At 39.7% G+C, this 19,856-nt stretch overlaps 1 protein-coding gene across 26 annotated transcripts in view; it reads left to right on the top strand.

The window, feature by feature from the left end:
* CCDC66 (coiled-coil domain containing 66) overlaps positions 1-19,856 on the top strand; it is a 109,761-nt gene that overhangs the window by 31,750 nt on the left and 58,155 nt on the right. For all 26 annotated transcript variants that reach the window (XM_067043868.1, XM_067043873.1, XM_067043877.1 and 23 more), the window contains 2 exons: positions 1,523-1,667; positions 2,083-2,223. In XM_067043868.1, coding sequence (XP_066899969.1) covers positions 1,523-1,667; positions 2,083-2,223 — 286 coding nt within the window. The remainder of the gene's footprint in view (positions 1-1,522; positions 1,668-2,082; positions 2,224-19,856) is intronic.

The raw sequence follows: 19,856 nt of genomic DNA, 5'->3' as shown, positions 1-19,856 counted from the left end.
GTAACATTTTAGAGTAAAAATGGGTGTGTTGTTTTTTGGGTGTTTTTTGAATTTGTTTTTGGCTGCGTTGGGTCTTCGTTGCTGTGCGCGGGCTTTCTCTAGTTGTAGAGAGCAGGGGCTACTCTTTGTTACAGTGTGTGGGCTTCTCATTGCTGTGACTTCTCTTGTTGCGGCGCACGGGCTCTAGGCGTGCGGGCTTCAGTAGTTGCAGCACGCAGGCTCAGTAGTTGTGACTCACAGGCTCTAGAGCGCAGGCTCAGTAGTTGTGGCTCACAGGCTTAGTTGCTCCACGGCATGTGGGATCTTCCCGGACCAGGGATAGCACCTGTGTCCCCTGCATTGGCAGGTGGATTCTTAACCACTGTGCCACCGGGGAAGTCCCTGAGTGTGTTTTTAAAGAAAAATAACCAGAACATTTGCATGTGTTTTGAAATTGTGAAACTATATGCAGAAACATTAAAGTTTTGCATAAAGAAGGTTTTGAAAGTAGGAGGGAAGCTGGAGGTTTTATTGTTTCAAATGATTGATTCACAAATGCTGTACTCCTTGGGTTTCTTCTCTCTGCTAAGAAGATCAGGATGAGTTATTACAGCATAAAACAAAAGTTATCCATTTGCTTGATTTTTAAATGTTTTCTAAGCAATGATTATTATATCAATAAATTTCTAAATATGTTAAGAGAAGTGATTGGCCTTTCTGTCTGTATCCACTTGTGAACAGGAGCATTTACTTGGAGTCATTGGCTGGGATTGATGATAGAGTTTGTTGCTGTGTTAGAGGATTCCTCTATGCTAAGTAAGGGTCTCTTAAAAAGAGTAGATGTCTGGTTGGCTAGGAGAACCCCTATATTAAGTGGTACAGACTGCATAGGTACGGTGATGTCAAGGGCCATGTTTGAGTGGACCTGACAAAGAGCAAGTTATACAATGACATTCGATTGCCAAAGGTTCGTGAGGTCTACAGAGCAGACTACAGTACTCCCCCTGGAGCCGGGAGGTGGTGCTGAGAGACTACCTGTTCTTGCCATTTCCCACTTGCAACCTTTGCTTCAGAATTAGCTGATGAAGGTACAAATGGTTTAGGTTCTGATTTCATTATGTTGAATAGGCTGAGCCAACGACACCTATGAAATAACTACATACATGAAAAAAAATCAAAGTGTCATTTGCATGAATTGCAAAAAATGGCCGTAAATCTTGAGTATTACCTCTTATTAGCTATTTTTTTTATCTTAATAAAATTCAGATAGAATTGACCTTTGGTTTTAGAAGTTTTGAAAACTTTATAGAACAGGTAAAAGAGTGTTTGTGTTTGTGGTCTAATACAGCTGTAGAAAAAGATACTAAAATGTAATCTGCAAAAGGGAATAAACGTTGTTCTCTTGGCTTCTCTACTCCCAGTATCTTGAATAGTGCCTGGCACATAGTAGGAGCTTAGAAAATATCTACTGAGGGAAAATATTCAAGCCTGTACATGTTTGATAATTGTATTTAATTAACTCTGTGCACTTTAATATTGATAGGAAATCATGACTCTTAAGACAATTGAACTGTTCCAGACGATGCAGAGAGCGCAGGAGCTGGCACAGAGACTGAAACAAGAACAGAGAATCCGAGAATTGGCTCAAAAGGGACATGACACTTCTAGATTGATTAAAAATCTTGGCAGTAAGCACTGGAGTAGAATTTTATTTATAATATTTCTTGAAATTTTTAATACCTTTAAATACTCGTTAACTAAATTTTTTTTTTTTTTTTTTTTTTTTTTTTTTTTTTTTTTTTGCGGTACGTGCGCCTCTCAGTGTTGTGGCCTCTCATGTTGTGGAGCACAGGCTCTGGACACGCAGGCTCAGCGGCCATAGCTCACGGGCCTAGCCGCTCTGCGGCATGTGGGATCTTCCCAGACTGGGGCACAAACCCATATCCCCTGCATCGGCAGGTGGACTCTCAACCATTGCGCCACCAGGGAAGCCCCCTTCTATATTTTTATTGCAGTGTTTACACTGCTTGATTAAACTAAGAGTCTTGTGTGTATTTAGTTGCTGCTATGTCATTTTATCACATAACTTATTTCTCTTGGCAGTTGATACAATACAAGTGGAATATAATGCATCTACTGACAACATTGCAAATTCAAGACATGGCTTGGATAAAATCTGTGGTAAAATGAATGCATATATCAGCTCTGCAGCCTCTCCCAGGAAAGACACTGGTGTGCAAACAGGTATTGGTGTATAAATTGTGATTTGGCTTAAAATTTACTTAAAATTTAAGTCACAATTAGAATTAAGTTAAATTAATTTAAAGTTTAAAATTTAAAGGAATTTGAGGTTTTCAGTAAGAGTTGGGAAATAAAGGTATTTCTTGGTTTTTAATTTCTCTATAGCAGCTTTATTAAGATATAATTTACATAGCATAAAATTCACCCTTTTAAAGGGTACAATTCAGTGTTTTTTTTAAAGAGCACAATTCAGTTTTTATATTCGTAGTTCTGCAACCATCACCATAATTAATTTTAGAACATTTTTATCACTCCTAAAAGAAACCCTGTACCCATTGACAATCATTCTCCATTTCCTCTCTCCCCTCTATTCTTGGGCAACCACCAGTCTACTTTCTGTCTCTCTACATTTGTCTGTTCTGGACATTTCATGTAATTGGAATCATATCATATGTGGTCTTCTCTGTCTGGATTCTTTCACTTAGTATGTTTTAAGTTTCATCCATATTGTAGCATGTAACAGTAAGTACTTCATTCCTTTTTTATCACTGAATAATATTCCATTTATGGATATACCACCACATTTTCTTTATTCCTTCATCAGTTGAGGACATTTGGGTTAATTCTACTTTTTGGCTGTTGGAAATATGCTGCTGTGAACATTCATGTGTAAATTTTTGTGTAGACATAAATTTTCAGTCTCTTGGGGGAGAAGAGTAGCATTGCTGAGTCATATACTAACTATGGTTAGACTATTGAGGAACTACTAAATTGTGTTCCACAACAGCTGTACCATTTTACATTCTCACCAGAAATGTATGAAGATTACAATTTCTTTACATCCTTGCCAATACTTAGTATTCTCATGGTTGTAAAGTGCTCTCTCATTATGATTGCTGATGTTGAGCATCTTTTCATGTGCTTATTTTAAATTTTTACATAATTAATTAGGTAATATCCATGTTGGGTATCATTATCATACATCTCCATGCCTACTTTGAATCCTTTCAGCCCTCCACCTATGTGTCTAGGAAAATTTTTTTCTTTTTTTAAGTAACTTCCAATAAATCTTTTCATTTTTCTTGTAAAATTGACATATAATTGACACATAACATTAGTTTCAGGTATATAACATAATGTTTGATATTTGTGTATATTGTAAAATAATCACAATAATAAGTCTAGTTAACATTCGTTACCATACAGAGTTACAGTTTTTTTTCTTGTGATGAAAACTTTGAAGATTCACTCTCTTGACAACTTTCAGATATACAGTACAATACTATTAACTATAGCCAACATTCTGTACATTACATCCCCAGACTTACTTATTTTATAACTGGAAGGTTGTACATTTTGCTCATGTCCCAACCACCCTCTCTGGCAGCACCAATCTGTTCTCTGTATCTATGAGGTTTTTTTTTCCACCCAGATTCCACATATACCTGAGGATCATATGATACTTGTCTGTCTTTTTGACTTATTTTACTTAGCATAATGTCCTTCAGGTTGATTCATTTTGTTGGAAATGGAAAAATTTCATTTTTTATGACTAATATTCCGTTGTGTGTATATACGTGTGTGTGTGTGTGTGTGTGTGTATGTGTATACACAGTACATTTTCTTTATTCATCTATCAGTAAACACTTAGGTTGCTTGCATTTGTTGGCTATTGTAAATAATGCTGCAGTGGTCAAAGGAGTGCATATATTTCTTTGAGTTAGTGTTTTTATTTCCTTCAGCTAAGTACCCAGAAGTGGGATTGCTGGATCATGTGGTTCTGTTTTTAGTTTTTTGGGTTTTTTTTTTAACGTCTTTATTGGAGTATAATTGCTTTACAATGGTGTGTTAGTTTCTGCTTTATAACAAAGTGAATCAGCTATACATATACATATATCGCTATATCTCTTCCCTCTTGTGTCTCCCTCCCTCCCACCCTCCCTATCCCACCCCTCTAGGTGGTCACAAAGCACCCAGCTGATCTCCCTGTGCTATGTGGCTGCTTCCTACTAGCTATCTATTTTACATTTGGGAGTGTATATATGTCCATGCCACTCTCTCACTTCGTCCCAGCTTACCCTTCCCCCTCCTTATATCCTCAAGTCCATGCTCTGGTAGGTCTGTGTTTTATTCCCATCCTACCCCTAGTTCTTCATGACATTTTTTTTTCTCACATTCTATATATATTTGTTAGCATACGGTATTTGTTTTTCTCCTTCTGACTAACTTCACTCTGTATGACAGACTCCAGGTCCATCCACCTCACTACAGATAACTCAGTTTCATTTCTTTCTAATGGCTGAGTAATATTCCATTGTATATATGTGCCACATCTTCTTTATCCATTCATCTGTTGATGGACACTTAGGTTGCTTCCATGTCCTGGCTATTGTAAATAGAGCTGCAATGAACATTTTGGTACGTAACTCTTTTTGAATTATGGTTTTCTCAGGGTATATGCCTAGTAGTGGGATTGCTGGGTCGTATGGTAGCTCTATTTGTAGTTTTATAAGGAACCTCCATACTGTTCTCCATAGTGGCAGTATCAATTTACATTCCCACCAGCAATGCAAGAGTGTTCCCTTTTCTCCACACCCACTCCAGCATTTATTGTTTCTAGAGTTTTTGATGATGGCCATTCTGACCGGTGTGAGGTGATATCTCAATGTAGTTTTGATTTGCATTTCTCTAATGATTAATGATGTTGAGCATTCTTTCATGTGTTTGTTGGCAATCTGTATATCTTCTTTGGAGAAATGTCTATTTAGGTCTTCTGCCCATTTTTGGATTGGGTCGTTTGTTTTTTTGTTATTGAGCTGCATGAGTTGCTTATAAATTTTGGAGATTAAGCCTTTGTCAGTTGCTTCATTTGCAACTATTTTCTCCCATTCTGAGGGTTGTCTTTTGGTTTTGTTTATGGTATCCTTTGCTGTGCAAAAGCTTTTAAGTTTCATTAGGTCCCATTTGTTTATTTTTGTTTTTATTTCCATTTCTCTAGGAGGTGGGTCAAAAAGGATCTTGCTGTGATTTATGTCACAGAGTGTTCTGCCTATGTTTTCCTCTAAGCGTTTGATAGTGTCTGGCCTTACATTTAGGTCTTTAACCCATTTTGAGTTTATTTTTGTGTATGGTGTTAGGGAGTGTTCTAATTTCATACTTTTACATGTACCTGTCCAGTTTTCCCAGCACCACTTATTGAAGAGACTGTCTTTTCTCCACTGTATATTCTTGCCTCCTTTATCAAAGATAAGGTGACCATATGTGTGTGGGTTTATCTCTGGGCTTTCTATCCTGTTCCATTGATCTATATTTCTATTTTTGTGCCAGTACCATACTGTCTTGATTATTGTAGGCTTGTAGTATAGTCTGAAGTCAGGGAGCCTGATTGCTCCAGCTCCATTTTTTATTCTCAAGATTGCTTTGGCTATTCGGGATCTTTTGTGTTTCCATACAAATTGTGAAATTTTTTGTTCTAGTTCTGTAAAATATGCCAGTGGTATTTTGATAGGGATTGCATGGAATCTGTAGATTGCTTTGGGTAGTAGAGTCAGTTTCACAATGTTGATTCTTCCAATCCAAGAACTTGGTATATCTCTCCATCTATTTGTATCATCTTTAATTTCTTTCATCAGTGTCTTACAATTTTCTGCATACAGGTCTTGTCTCCTTAGGTAGGTTTATTCCTAGATATTTTATTCTTTTTGTTGCAGTGGTAAATGGGAGTGCATTCTTAAGTTCATTCTCAGATTTTTCATCATTAGTGTATAAGAATGCCAGAGATTTCTGTGCATTAATTTTGTATCCTGCTACTTTACCAAATTCATTGATTAGCTCTAGTAGTTTTCTGGTAACATCCTTAGTATTCTCTATGAACAGTATCATGTCATCTGCAGACAGTGACAGATTTACTTCTTCTTTTCCGATTTGGATTCCTTTTATTTCTTTTTCTTGTCTGATTTCTGTGGCAAGAACTTCCAAAACTATGTTGAATAAGAGTGGTGAGAGTGGGCAACCTTGTCTTGTTCCTGATCTTAGTGGAAATGGTTTCAGTTTTTCACCATTGAGAATGATGTTGGCTGTGGTTTTGTCATACATAGCCTTTATTATGTTGAGGAAAGTTCCCTTTATGCCTACTTTCTGCAGGGTTTTTTATCATAAATGGGTGTTGAATTTTGTCAAAAGCTTTCTCTCCATCTATTGAGTTGATCATATGGTTTTTCTCCTTCAGTTTGTTGATATGGTGTATCACGTTGATTGATTTGCATATATTGAAGAATCCTTGCATTCCTGGATAAACCCCACTTGGTCATGGTATATGATCCTTTTAATGTGCTGTTGGTTTCTGTTTGCTAGTGTTTTGTTGAGGATTTTTGCATCTGTGTTCATCAGTGATATTGGCCTGTAGTTTTCTTTGTGACGTCTTTCTCTGGTTTTGGTATCAGGGTTATGGTGGCCTCATAGAATGAGCTTGGGGGTGTTCCTCCCTCTGCTATCTTTTGGAGGAGTTTGAGAAGGATAGGTGTTAGCTTTTCTCTAAATGTTTGATAGAATTCGCCTGTGAAACCATCTGGTCCTGGGCTTTTGTTTGTTGGAAGATTTTTAATCACAGTTTCAATTTCAGTGCTTGTGATTGGTCTGTTCATATTCTCTATTTCTTCCTGGTTCAGTCTTGGCAGGTTGTACATTTCTAAGAATTTGTCCATTTTTTCCAGGTTGTCCATTTTATGGCATACAGTTGCTTGTACTAATCTCATAATCTTTTGTATTTCTGCAGTGTCAGCTGTTCCTTCTCCTTTTTCATTTCTAATTCCATTGATTTGAGTCTTCTCCCTTTTTTTCTTGATGAGTCTGGCTAATGGTTTATCAATTTTATTTATCTTCTCAAAGAACCTGCTTTTAGTTTTATTGATCTTTGCTATCCTTTCCTTCATTTCTTTTTCATTTATTTCTGATCTGATCTTTATGATTTCTTTCCTTCTGCTAATTTTGGGGGTTTTTTGGTTTTCTTTCTATAATTGCTTTAGGTGCAAAGTTAGGTTGTTTATTCAAGATGTTTCCTGTTTCTTAAGGTAGGATTGTATTGCTATAAACTTCCCTCTTAGAACTGCTTTTGCTGCATCCCATAGGTTTTGGATCATCGTGTTTTCATTGTCATTTGTTTCTAAGTATTTTTTGATTTCCTCTTTGATTTCTTCAGTGATCTCTTGGTTATTAAGTAGTGTATTGTTTAGCCTCCATGTGTTTGTATTTTTTACAGACCTTTTCCTGTAATTGATATCTAGTCTCATAGCGTTGTGGTCGGAAAAGATACTTGATACGATTTCAATTTTCTTAAATTTACCAAGGCTAGATTTGTGACCCAAGATATGATCTATCCTGGAGAATATTCCTTGAGCAGTTGAGATAAATGTGTATTTTGTTGTTTTTGGATGGAATGTCCTATAAATATCAATTAAGTCCATCTTGTGTAATGTATCATTTAAAGGTTGTGTTTCCTTATTTATTTTCATTTTGGATGATCTGTCCATTGGTGAAAGTGGGGTGTTAAAGTTCCCTACTATGATTGTGTTACTGTTGATTTCCCCTTTTATGGCTATTAATATTTGCCTTATGCATTGAGGTGCTCTATGTTGGGTGCATAAATATTTACAGTTGGTATATCTTTGTCTTGGATCAATCCCTTGATCTTTATGTAGTGTCCTTCTTTGTCTCTTGCAATAGTCTTTAAAGTCTATTGTGTCTGATATGAGAATTGCTACTCCAGCTTTCTTCTGATTTCCATTTGCATGGAATATCTTTTTCCATCCCCTCACTTTCAGTCAGTATGTATCCCTAAGTCTGAAGTGGGTCTCTTGTAGACAAGATATATATGGGTCTTGTTTTTGTATCCATTCAGCCATTCTGTGTCTTTTGGTGGGAGCATTTAATACATTTACATTTAATGTAATTATTCATATGTATGTTCCTATTACCATTTACTTAATTGTTTCGAGTTTGTTCTTGTAGTTCTTTTCCTTCTCTTGTGTTTCTTGCCTGAAGAATTTCCTTTAGCATTTGTTGTAAAGCTGGTTTAGTGGTGCTGAACTCTCTTAGCTTTTGCCTGTCTGTAAAGGTTTTAATTTCTCCATCAAATCTGAATGAGATCCTTGCTGGGTAGAGTAATCTTGATTGTAGGTTTTTCTCCTTCATCACTTTAAATATGCCCTGCCACTCCCTTCTGGCTTGCAGAGTTTCTGCTGAAAGATCAGCTGTTAACCTTATGGGGATTCCCTTCTGTGTTATTTGTTGTTTTTCCCATGCTGCTCTTAATGTTTTCTTTGTTTTTAATTTTTGATAGTTTGATTAATATGTGTCTTGGCGTTTTTCTCCTTGGATTTATCCTGTGTGGGACTGTCTGTGCTTCCTGGACTTGATTATTTCCTTTCCCATATTAGGGAAGTTTTCAACTATAATCTCTTAAGATATTTTCTCAGTCCCTTTCTTTTTCTCTTCTTCTGGGACCCCTATAATCTGAATGTTGGTGCGTTTAATTTTGTCCCAGAGGTCTCTGAGACTGTCCTCAGTTCTTTTCATTTTTTCTTTATTCTGCTTTGCAGTAGTTATTTCCACTATTTTATCTTCCCAGGTCACTTATCTGTTCTTCTGCCTCAGTTATTCTGCTATTGATCCCATCTAGAGTATTTTTCATTTCATTTATTTTGTTGTTCATCATTGTTTGTTTCCTCTTTAGTTCTTCTAGGTCCTTGTTAAATGTTTCTTGCATTTTGTCTATTCTATTTCCAAGGTTTTGCATCATCTTTACTATCATTATTCTGAGTTCTTTTTCAGGTAGACTGCCTATTTCCTCTTCATTTGTTAGGTCTAGTGGGTTTTTTCCTTGCTCCTTCATCTGCTATGTGTTTTTCTGTCTTTTCATTTTGATTACTGTGTTTAGGGTCTCCTTTTTGCAGGCTGCAGGTTCGTAGTTCCCGTTGTTTTTGGTGGCTGTCCCCAGTGGCTAAGGTTGGTTCAGTGGGTTGAGTAGGTTTCCTGGTTGGGGGGACTAGTGCCTGTGTTCTGGTGGATGAGGCTGGATCTTATATTTCTGGTGGGCAGAACACACCACGTCTGGTGGTGCCTTATTATGATTTTAGGCATCCTCTCCACTAATGGATGGGGCTGTGTTCCTGTCTTGCTAGTTGTTGGGCATAGGGTGTCCAGCACTGTATCTTGCTGGTCGTTGAGTGAAGCTGGGTCTTGGTGTTAAGATGGAAATCTCTGGGAGATTTTTGCCATTTGATATTACATGAAGCTGGGAGGGCTCTTGTGGACCAGTGTTCTGAAGTTGGTTCTCCCACCTCAGAGACACAGCCCTGACACCTGGCTGGATCACCAAGAGCCTTTAATCCATACGGCTCAGAATAACAGTGAGAAAAAATAGAAAGGAAAGAAAGAAAGGAACCAAGGAAGGAAGAAAGGAAGGAAGAAAGAAAAAAAGATAAAGTAAGATAAAATAAAGTTATTAAAGTAAAAAATAATTATTAAGAAGAAAAATTTTGAAAAGTAAAAAAAAAAAAAGCAAAAATGGGTCGGTCAGAACCCTAGGACAAATGGTGAAAGCAAATCTGTACAGACAAAATCTCACACAGCAGCACACACATACACACTCACAAAAAGAGAAAAAGGGAAAAATAATAATATATCTTGCTCCCAAAGTCCACCTCCTCAACTTGGGATGATTCACTGTCTATTCAGGTATTCCACAGATGCAGGGCACTTCAAGTTGATTGTGGAGCTTTAATCCGCTGCTTCTGAGGCTGCTGGGAGAGACCTCCCCCTCTCCTCTTTGTTCAGCTTTGGACTTGGCCCAGCCTCTGCGTGTAGGTCACCCAAGGGCGTCTGTTCTTCCCTCAGACAGGACGGGGTTAAAGGAGCGGCTGATTCAGGGGCTTTGTCTCAGGCCGGGGGGAAGGAGGGGTATGGATGCAGGGCGAGCCTGCAGCAGCAGAGGCCAGCGTGACATTGCACCAGCTTGAGGCACACCGTGCGTTCTCCCGGGGAAGTTTTCCCTGGATCCCAGGACCCTGGCAGTGGCGGACTGCACAGGCTCCCAGGAGGGCAGGGGTGGAGAGTGACCTGTGCTCGCACATAGGCTTCTTAGTGGCGGCAGCATCAGCCTTAGCATCTCATGCCCGTCTCTGAGGTCTGCACTGATAACCACGGCTCACGTCCTTTTCTGGAGCTCCTTTATGCTGCACGCTTAATCCCCTCTCCTCTCGCACCAGGAAACAAAGAGACAAGGTCTCTTGCCTCTTCGGCAGCTCCAGACTTCTCCCGGGACTCCCTCCCGGCTAGCCGTGGTGCACTAACCCCTTAGGCTGTGTTCACGCAGCCAACCCCAATCCTCTCCCGGCTTCGGCTTCGAGCCTCAGCTCCCAGCCCCCGCCTCCCGGTGGGTGAGCAGACAAGCCCCTTGGGCTGATGAGTGGTGGTCGGCACCGATCCTCTGCGGGAATCTCTCCGCTTTGCCCTCCGCACCCTGTTACTGCGCTCTCTTCCCTGGCTCTGAAGCTTCCCCCTCTGCCACCTGCAGTCTCTGCCCGTGAAGGGGCTTCTAGTGTGTGGGAACCTTTACTCCTTCACAGCTCCCTCCCACTGGTGCAGGTCCCATCCCTATTCTTTTGTCTCTGGTTATTCTTTTTTTCTTTTGCTCTACCCAGGTACATGGGGAATTTCTTACCTTTTGGAAGGTCTGAGGTCTTCTGCCAGCGTTCAGTGGGTGTTCTATAGGAGCAGTTCCACGTGTAGATGTATTTCTGATGTATCTGTGGGGAGGATGGTGATCCCCGCATCTTACTCTTCCACCATCTCTCTGTCTGTCTCCCTCCTCTAATGGAATTCTGTTTTGCCAAAGGAAAATATTGCAAATCTACTTCGTCTTCACCCTTTGAAATCTGTCCACCATGCTCTTAGGAAGTGCAGACTAGTCCATGTGAAAATATCACATGCAGTTCGTCAGCACCTATCAGCATCAACCACTCAACTTGTGAGTGGATGAGCTTTCAGATGATCACAGACCCAGTCTTCACGTCTCCCAGCTGAAGCCTCAGACCCACAAAACTAGTTTCAACCTAGGTGTCAAAGACCCCTAGCCCTGCAACTCCTGCCTGCGCCTCTCTGTTTTTAATTTTTAAGGAACCTCCAATACTGTGTTACATAGTGACTGCACCAGTTTACATTCGCACCAACAGTGGACAAGGGTTCCCTTTTCTCCACTTCTTCACCAGCTCTTATTTCTTTTCTTTTTGATAATCGCCATTCTGACAGGTGTGAAGTGGTATTTCATTGTGATTTTGATTTGCATTTTCCTGATGATCAGGGATATTGAGCATCTTTTCACATATTCCTGTTGGCCATCTAGATGTTGCCTTTGGAGAAATGTCTATTCAGATATTTTGCCGGGTTTTTTGTTGTTGTTGTTGTTGTTGTTTTTTGCGGTACACGGGCCTCTCGTTGTGGCCTCTCCCATTGCGGAGCACAGGCTCCGGACACGCAGGCTCAGCAGCCATGGCTTACGGGCCTAGCCGCTCCACGGCATGTGGGATCTTCCCGGACCGGGGCACGAACCTGTGTCCCCTGCATCGGCAGGCGGTCTCTCAACCATTGCGCCACCAGGGAAGCCCTGCCCATTTTTTAATTGGTTTTTTTTTTTTTTTGCTGTTGCATTGTATGGCTTCTTAATATATGATACATGATTTGCAAACATTTTCTCCCATTCAGCCTTTTCATCTTGATGAATTTCCTTTGCTGTACAGGACCTTTTAAGTTTGATGAAGTCTCACTTTATTTTTCTAACGCTACCTTTGCTTTTTGTGTCAAATCCAAAAAATCACTGCCAAGATCAGTGTCAGAGAACTTACTGCCTGTGTTTTCCTCTAGAAGTTTTATGATTTCAGGTCTTACATATAAGTCTTTAATCTGTTTTTAATTCATTTTTGTGTATGATGTAAGATAGTGGTCAAGTGTGGCTGTCCATTTTTTCCAATGCCATTTATTGAAGAAACTGTTGTTTCTCTTTGGCTCTTTTGTTGTAAAATCATTGACCATATATGCATGGGTTTATGTCTGGGCTCTCTCTTCTTTTTCACTGATCTATGTGTCTGTCTTCATGCCAGTATCATACTGTTTTGATTACTACAGCTTTGTATTACAGTCAAATCAGGGAGCAAAAAATAAAATAAAATCAGGGAGCATGATGCCTCCGGCTTTGTTCTTCTTTCTCAGGGTCGCTTTAGCTATTCAGGGTCTTTTGTGGTTCCATACAAATTTTAGGATTGTTTGTTCTGCTTCTGTGAAAAATATCTTGGGAATTTTGATAGGGATTATATGGAATCTGTAGATTGCTTTGGGTAGCATGGTCATTTTAACAATATTAATTCTTCCAGTCCATGAGCTTGGAATATGTTTCTGTTTATTTAAGTCGTCTTCAGTTTCTTTCATTAATGTCTTATAGCTTTCAGTGTACAGGTCTTTCACCTCCATGGTTAAATTTATTCCTAGGTATTTTATTCTTTTTTGTGCACTTATAATTGGGATTGTTGCAGTTGTAAATTGGATTGTGTTCTTAATTTCTCATTCTTACAGTTCATTATTAATGTATAGAAATGCAACAGACTTTTGTGTGTTGATTTTGTATCCTGCAAGTTTACTGAATTCATTTGTTATTTCTAATAGGGGGGTTTTTTTGTGGAGGCTTTAGAGTTTTCTGTATACCTGCAAATAGTGACAGTTTTACTTTATCGTTACAAATTAGGATGCCTTTTCTTTCATTTTCCTCCCTAATTGCTCTCGCTAGGACTTCCAATACTATGTTGATTAAAACTGGTGAGAGTGTGGGCATCCTTATCTTGTTCCTGGTCTTTGAAAAAGTTTTCAGCTTTTCATCATCGAGCATGATGTTAGCTGTGGGTTTGACATATATGGCCTTTATTAGGTTGAAATACTTCCCCTCTATACCCACTTTGTTGAGCGTTTTTATCATAAACCATTGTTGAATTTTGGCAAATGCTTTTTTGAAGCATCTGCTGAGATGATTATATGATCTTTATCCTTCACTTTGTTAATGCGGTATGTTGATTCTTTTGCTTTTGGATAGAACGTTCTGTATATACCTGTGAAGTCCTTCTGATTTAATGTATCATAAAAGACTATTTGCTTATTGATTTTCTTTCCGGATGATCTATCCATTGATGTGAGTGGGGTATTAAAGTCTCCTACTATTACTGTATTGCCATCTATTTCTCCCTTTAGGTCTGTTAATATTTGCTTTATGTATTTCGGTGTTCACATGTTGGGTCCATAAATACTTACAAATGTTATATTTTTTGGTGGATTGACCTCTTTAAATGCCCTCCTTTGTCTCTTGTTACAGACTTTGTTTTTATTTTATTTTTTTTATTTTTGGCTATGTTGGGTCTTCGTTTCTTTGTGAGGGCTTTCTCTAGTTGTGGCAAGCAGGGGCCACTCTTCATTGCAGCATGCAGGCCTCTCACTGTCACAGCCTCTCTTGTTGTGGAGCACAGGTTCCAGACGCGCAGGTTCAGTAGTTGTGGCTCATGGGCCTAGTTGCTCCGTGGCATGTGGGATTCTCCCAGAGCAGGGCTTGAACCCGTGTCCCCTGCATTGGCAGGCAGATTCTCAACCACTGCACCACCAGGGAAGCCCCAGACTTTGTTTTAAAGTCTATTTTGTCTGATATAAATATAGCTATTCCTACTTTATTTTGATTTTCAATTGTATGGAATATCTTTTACCTTCTCTTCATTTTCAGTCTGTGGTGTGTCTTTGTATCTGATGTGAGTTTCTTGTAGGCAGCATATAAGATAAGTGTGGGTTTTTTTTTTTTTTAATCCATTTAGCCATTCTTTCTCTCTTGATTGGAGAATTGAGTCCATTCACATTTAAAGTAATTAAGAATAGGAATGTATATATTGTACTTTTGTTAATTGTTTTCTGGTTGTTTTGTAGTCTCTTTGTCCCTTCTTCTCTTCCTTGGTGTTTTGATGACTTTCTTTAGTAGTATGCTTAGATACCTTTCTCTTTATCTTTTGTGTATCTACTATAGGTTTATGCATTGTGGTTATCATGAGGCTTATGTATACCGACTTTACAACAAGTTTGAATGCAGTCTAAAGCTCAACATTTTTACTCTTCCCCTTCATGTTTGTTTGTTTGTTTGTTTGTTTGTGGTACGCAGGCTTCTCACTGTCGTAGCCTCTCCCATTGCGGAGCACAGGCTCCAGACGCGCAGGCTCAGTGGCCATGGCTCACAGGCCCAGCCGTTCCGCGGCATGTGGGATCTTTCCGGACCAGGGCACGAACCTGTGTCCCCTGCATCGGCAGGCAGACTCTCAACCACTGTACCACCAGGGAAGCCCTGTTTATGTTTTTGATGTCACATTTTATATCTTTTTTACTTTGTGTGTCCCTTAACTCTTTATTGTGTTTATTTTTACTGCTTTTGTCTTTGAACCTTCATACTAGCTTTATGAGTGATTTGTGAGATTTATGAGTGAATGAATAGTCCACTGCCTTTAATATTAACCTTTACAGTGAGATATATACTTTATATGTTTTTCTGTTGCTAATTATAGCACCCTTTTCAGCTTAAAGAAGTTCCTTTATAAAACCAGTTTAGTGGTGATGAACTCCTTCAGCTTTTGCTTATCTGGGAAAACACTCTTTCTCTCTCCTTCAATTCTGAATGATAACTTTGCTGGATAGAGTATTCTTAATGGAAGTTTTTTTCTTTAAACACTTCGAATATTTTATGCCACTGCCTCTGGCTTGCAGAGTTTCTACTGAAAAATCTCACAGTCTTATGAGTGTTCCTTTGTACATAAAAAGTTGTTTTTCTCTTGTAGCTCTTAAGTTTTTCTCCTTGTCTTCAACTTTGTTGACATTTTCATTATACTGTGCCTTGGTGTGTGGGTCCATTGGGTTCATCTTATTTAGTGTTCTCTGGGTTTCCACAGAGCTCTCTTCCCCTAGGTGAGGGAAGTCTTAAGCCATTATTTCTTCAGATAAGTTTTCTGTCCCTTTTCTGTCTCCTTTTGGGCCCCCTGTAATGCCAATGTTAGTTTACTTGATGTTGTCTCATAAATCCCTTAAGCTGTCTTCACTTTTATAATTCTTCTTTCTCTTTGCCACTCTGATTAGATGAATTCTGCTGCCCTGTCGTCAGGTTCGTGAACTTTTCTTCTGCTTCTATTAGTCTGATGTTGGACCCGTCTATTTTTCAGTTTAGTTATTGTATTCTTCAGTTCTGTGGCTTCTATTTGGTACTCTATTATATTTTATCTCTTTTGAAGTTCTTACTGTGTTTATCCATTGCTTTCTTGAATTTGGTGAGCATCTTTAGGATCATTACTTACTTTGAACTCTTTATCAGGTAGATTACTTATCACTTTTTCATTAAGGTTCTATTATTCTTTCATTTGGAACATGTTCTTCCTTTGTTTCTTCATTTTTCTTGACTCTCTTTGTTGGTTTCTTTGCAGTAAATGAACAGCCACCTCTTCCAGTCTTGAAGGAGTGGCCTTGTGTAGGAAATGAACCTTATCATTCAATCTTACCCTAGCTTTTGGTTGTATTTCAAGCCTTTGTGATTGTCCGTGCAGCATATTCTATTTTTAATAGCTCCCAGTGGTTGAGGAGGTGCCAGGACTTGTCAGTGTCCTAAATCTAAGCACCTAGATTCAGGCTGACTGGTAGCTAGACTTGCAGGCAGTCTTTTATAGTATACAAGTATATACAGTCCTGTGGGACTGCAAGCATAACTCCACTGGCCATCAGAACTAGGCATTCTAGAGGTGTCTCCTGGATGGCAGTAGCAAAAACTGGGGCTCCAGACAAGTGTATAAGCTCTTTTCTGGGAGACGTCAACAAGCTGTAGTGAGGCAGAGGATAAGTGCAAAGATTGTGTCCAGCAGCCTATATCCCTAAGAGCACCTCAGTAGGTAGGCCTCTAGATGTATGCCAAACCTGAAGCCTGCCCCTCAGGCCAAAGCTCCAGGATAAGCAGATAGACCTTTTTCATGGAAAGATAGGGTGTATGTGTTTCAGTTTCCTGTTTGTGTAGTGCCCTGGGGGTGGTAACATTCCAGTAATTTTCAATTGTTATAGTCCCATGAGACCCTGAAACACAAGCCCCTCTGGTCATCAGAGCCAGGCAATCAAGAGACATCCACATCCCCCAGGCAGCAGCTGCAGAAACCAGGGCACAAGACGTAAAACCTGTGACACCAGACAGGTAAGAGCTCCCCTCCAAGAGATAATGGAGGACTAGAGCATAGCTGAGAGTATGAAGATGGTGCTTGACCTTTAAGGTGTCTGGAAAGTGTTACAGTCAACCCTTAGATATGTGTTTATTTAGGAGCCTGCCCCTCAGGCTGTAGCTATGATAAGCTAATAGGCTTCTTTCACAGAGAGACTGAACTGCGTCTGTTTTCTCTTGCTGTGCCCTGGCAGTAGTAGCTGCTTAAGAACTCTTTCTCCATTGGTTACAGTCCTGTGGGACCTGCAAGCATAAACCCTTGGCCACTAGAATCAGGTGATGTAGAAGTGTCCCTTGGTGGCAGCTGCAAAAATTGGGGCACTTTGCAAGGGTATAAGCTTTTGGCGAAATACTGGAAAGCTGGAGTAAGGCAGAGGAATAATGCAAAGATTGCATCTAATGGTCTCTGTTCCGTGAGAGCTTGTCCGTAGGCCCGTAGATGTGTACCAAACTAGAAGCCTACCCTTAAGGCCAAACCTTTTGGAGAAGCAAATAGGAATCTTTCTCAGAAAATGGGTTTGTTTCAGCCCACTGTCCATGCAGTGCCCTGGGAGTGATAATCTGCCAAGAACTGTTTCTCTTATTGTTACAGTTTCATGGGACCCAGGAATGTGACCCGCCCGTCCCCCGCCCCAACCCCTGCCTCCAGAGCCAGGCTATCAGGGGGCATCCACTGGGCAACAGCTGCAAAAACCAGGGCACCAGATGCATGTAAAAGTTCCCCTTCAGGAGATACTGGCACTCTGAAATGGGGTAAAGGGAGCAGGTGAAGGTGGCATGCACCAGCTATAGCAAGGCAGATGGTGGGTGTGAAGATGGTACCTCCCCCACCCCCCCGCCTGTTTGAAGCTGGGGTTGGAGAGTGTAACAGTGGGGCAGGGGCAGCAAGCTGGGAATAAAAGGCTTAGTGGTTTTTAATTTTTAAAATTTTATTTATATTTTTTTGAGTATAAACAGACATTTATTAAGGTACTTCTTAAAATTACAGAGTGCTTAGAGAAAATTCTTAGAGAAACATCTTTAAGGAAAATAGTTTTGGCTAGTATTCAAAATGGTAGTAGTTCTTAGTATGCATCTACCTGTACTTCTCCCACCTCATTTTTATTCATTCTTATATAATAAACACTTACAGTACAGTGTAAAGTATTCCTTATTTCAGACTTATCTAAGGTATTTTTCACCTGCTGACTTTAAAACTTTGGAGCAGCTTGACTTAAATTTTTAAACTGTCACTCCAAGGTGAGTTCATCCCACCACTTCATTTCGGTGAGGAGAGCCTGTCTTGAGTTAAAGCTTTTGCAGTCCTTCAAATAGTCCAGAACTGCATAAAAGCCAATTTATGAGCTATCACTTTATTTATTTATTGGAGTAGTGCTTTACAATATACAACGAAGTGAATATTGTACAGTTTGTTGTACAACAAAGTGAATCAGCTGTATGTATACATATATCCCCTCCTCTTGGACCTCCCTCCCCTGCCCCCGCATCTGGCCCATTTAGGTCATCACAGAGCAAGCACCAAGCTGAGCTCCCTGTGCTATACCGCAGGTTCCAGCTAGCCATCTGTTTTACACATGGTAGTGTATTTATGTCAAACCTAATCTCCCAGTTCATCCCACCCTCCCCTTCCCCACCCTGTGTCCACACATCCATTCTCTACACCTGTGTAGAGACCTGTGTCTCTATTCCTCCTCTGGAAATAGGTTCATCAGTACTGTTTTTCTAGATTCCACATATATGCATTAATATATGATATTTGTTTTTCTCTTTCTGACTTAACTTCACACTCTGTCTGACATACTCTAGGTCCATCCACATCTCTACAAATGACCCAATTTTGTTCCTTTTTATGGCTGAGTAATATTCCATTGTATATATATACCACATCTTCTTTATGGATTCATCTGTCAGTGGACATTTAGGTTGTTTCCATGACCTGGCTATTGTAAATAGTGCTGCAGTGAACATTGGGGTACATGTGTCTTTTTGTTTTGTTTTTAAACATTTATTTTTTTAATTTATTTTTGGCTGCATTGGGTCTTCGTTGCTGTGTGTGGGCTTTTCTCTAGTTGCAGCAAGTGGGAGCTACTCTTCATTGTGGTGTACGGGCTTCTCATTGCAGTGGCTTTTCTTGTTGCAGAGCATGGGCTCTAGGCACACGGGCTTCAGTAGTTGTGGCTCGCGGACTCTAGAGCACAGGCTCAGTAGTTGTGGCACACGGACTTAGTTGCTGCACAGCATGTGGGATCTTCCCGGACCAGGGCTTGATCCCGTGTCCCCTGCATTGGCAGGAGGGTTCTTAACCACTGTGCCACCAGGAAAGTCCCATGTGTCTTTTTGAATTACAGTTTTCTCAGGGTATATGCCCAGTAGTGGGATTGCTGGGTCATATGGTAGTTCTAGTTTTAGTTTTTTAAGGAACCTCCATACTGTTCTCCACAGTGGCTGTATCAATTTACATTCCCACCAACAGTGTAAAAGGGATGGTTCCCTTTTCTCCACACCTTCTCCAGCATTTATTGTTTGTAGATTCTTTTGATGATGGCCGTTCTGACCGGTGTGAGGTGAAACCTAATTGTAGTTTTGATTTGCATTTCTCTAATGATTAGTGATGTTGAGCATCTTCTCATATGCCTCTTGGCCATCTGTATGTCTTCTTTGGAGAAAAATGTCTATTTAGGTCTAACACCCATTTTTGGTTTGGGTTGTTTGTTTTTTTGATATTGAGCTGCATGAACTGTTTGTATATTTTGGACATTAATCCTTTATCAGTTGCTCCGTTTGCAAATATTTTCTCCCATTCTGAGGGTTGTCTTTTCATCTTGTTTATAGTTCCCTTTGCTGTGCAAAAGCTTTTAAGTTTAATTAGCTCCCATTTGTTTGTTTTTGTTTTTATTTTCATTACTCTAGGAGGTGGGTCAAAAAAGATCTTGTTGTGATTTATGTCAAAGTGTTTTGCCTATGTTTTCCACTAAGAATTTTATAGTGTCCAGTCTTAGATTTAGGTCTTTAATCCATTTTGAGTTTATTTTTGTGTATGGTGTTAGAGAATGTTCTAATTTCATTCTTCTACATGTAGCTATCCAGTTTTCCCAGCACCACTTATTAAGGAGACTGTCTTTTCTCCATTGTATATCCTTGCCTCCTTTGTCATAGATTAGGTGACCATAGGTGCATGGGTTTATCTCTGGGCTTTCTGTCCTGTACCATTGATCTATATTTCTGTTTTTTGCCAGTACCATACTGTCTAGATTACTGTAGCTTTGTAGTACAATCTGAAGTCGGGCAGCCTGATTCTTCTAGCTCCATTTTTCTTTTTGCA

Source organism: Kogia breviceps, chromosome 10 (assembly GCF_026419965.1).
Source record: "Kogia breviceps isolate mKogBre1 chromosome 10, mKogBre1 haplotype 1, whole genome shotgun sequence".
NCBI lineage: Eukaryota > Metazoa > Chordata > Mammalia > Artiodactyla > Physeteridae > Kogia > Kogia breviceps.
This window is presented reverse-complemented; position numbering and strand designations above follow the sequence as displayed.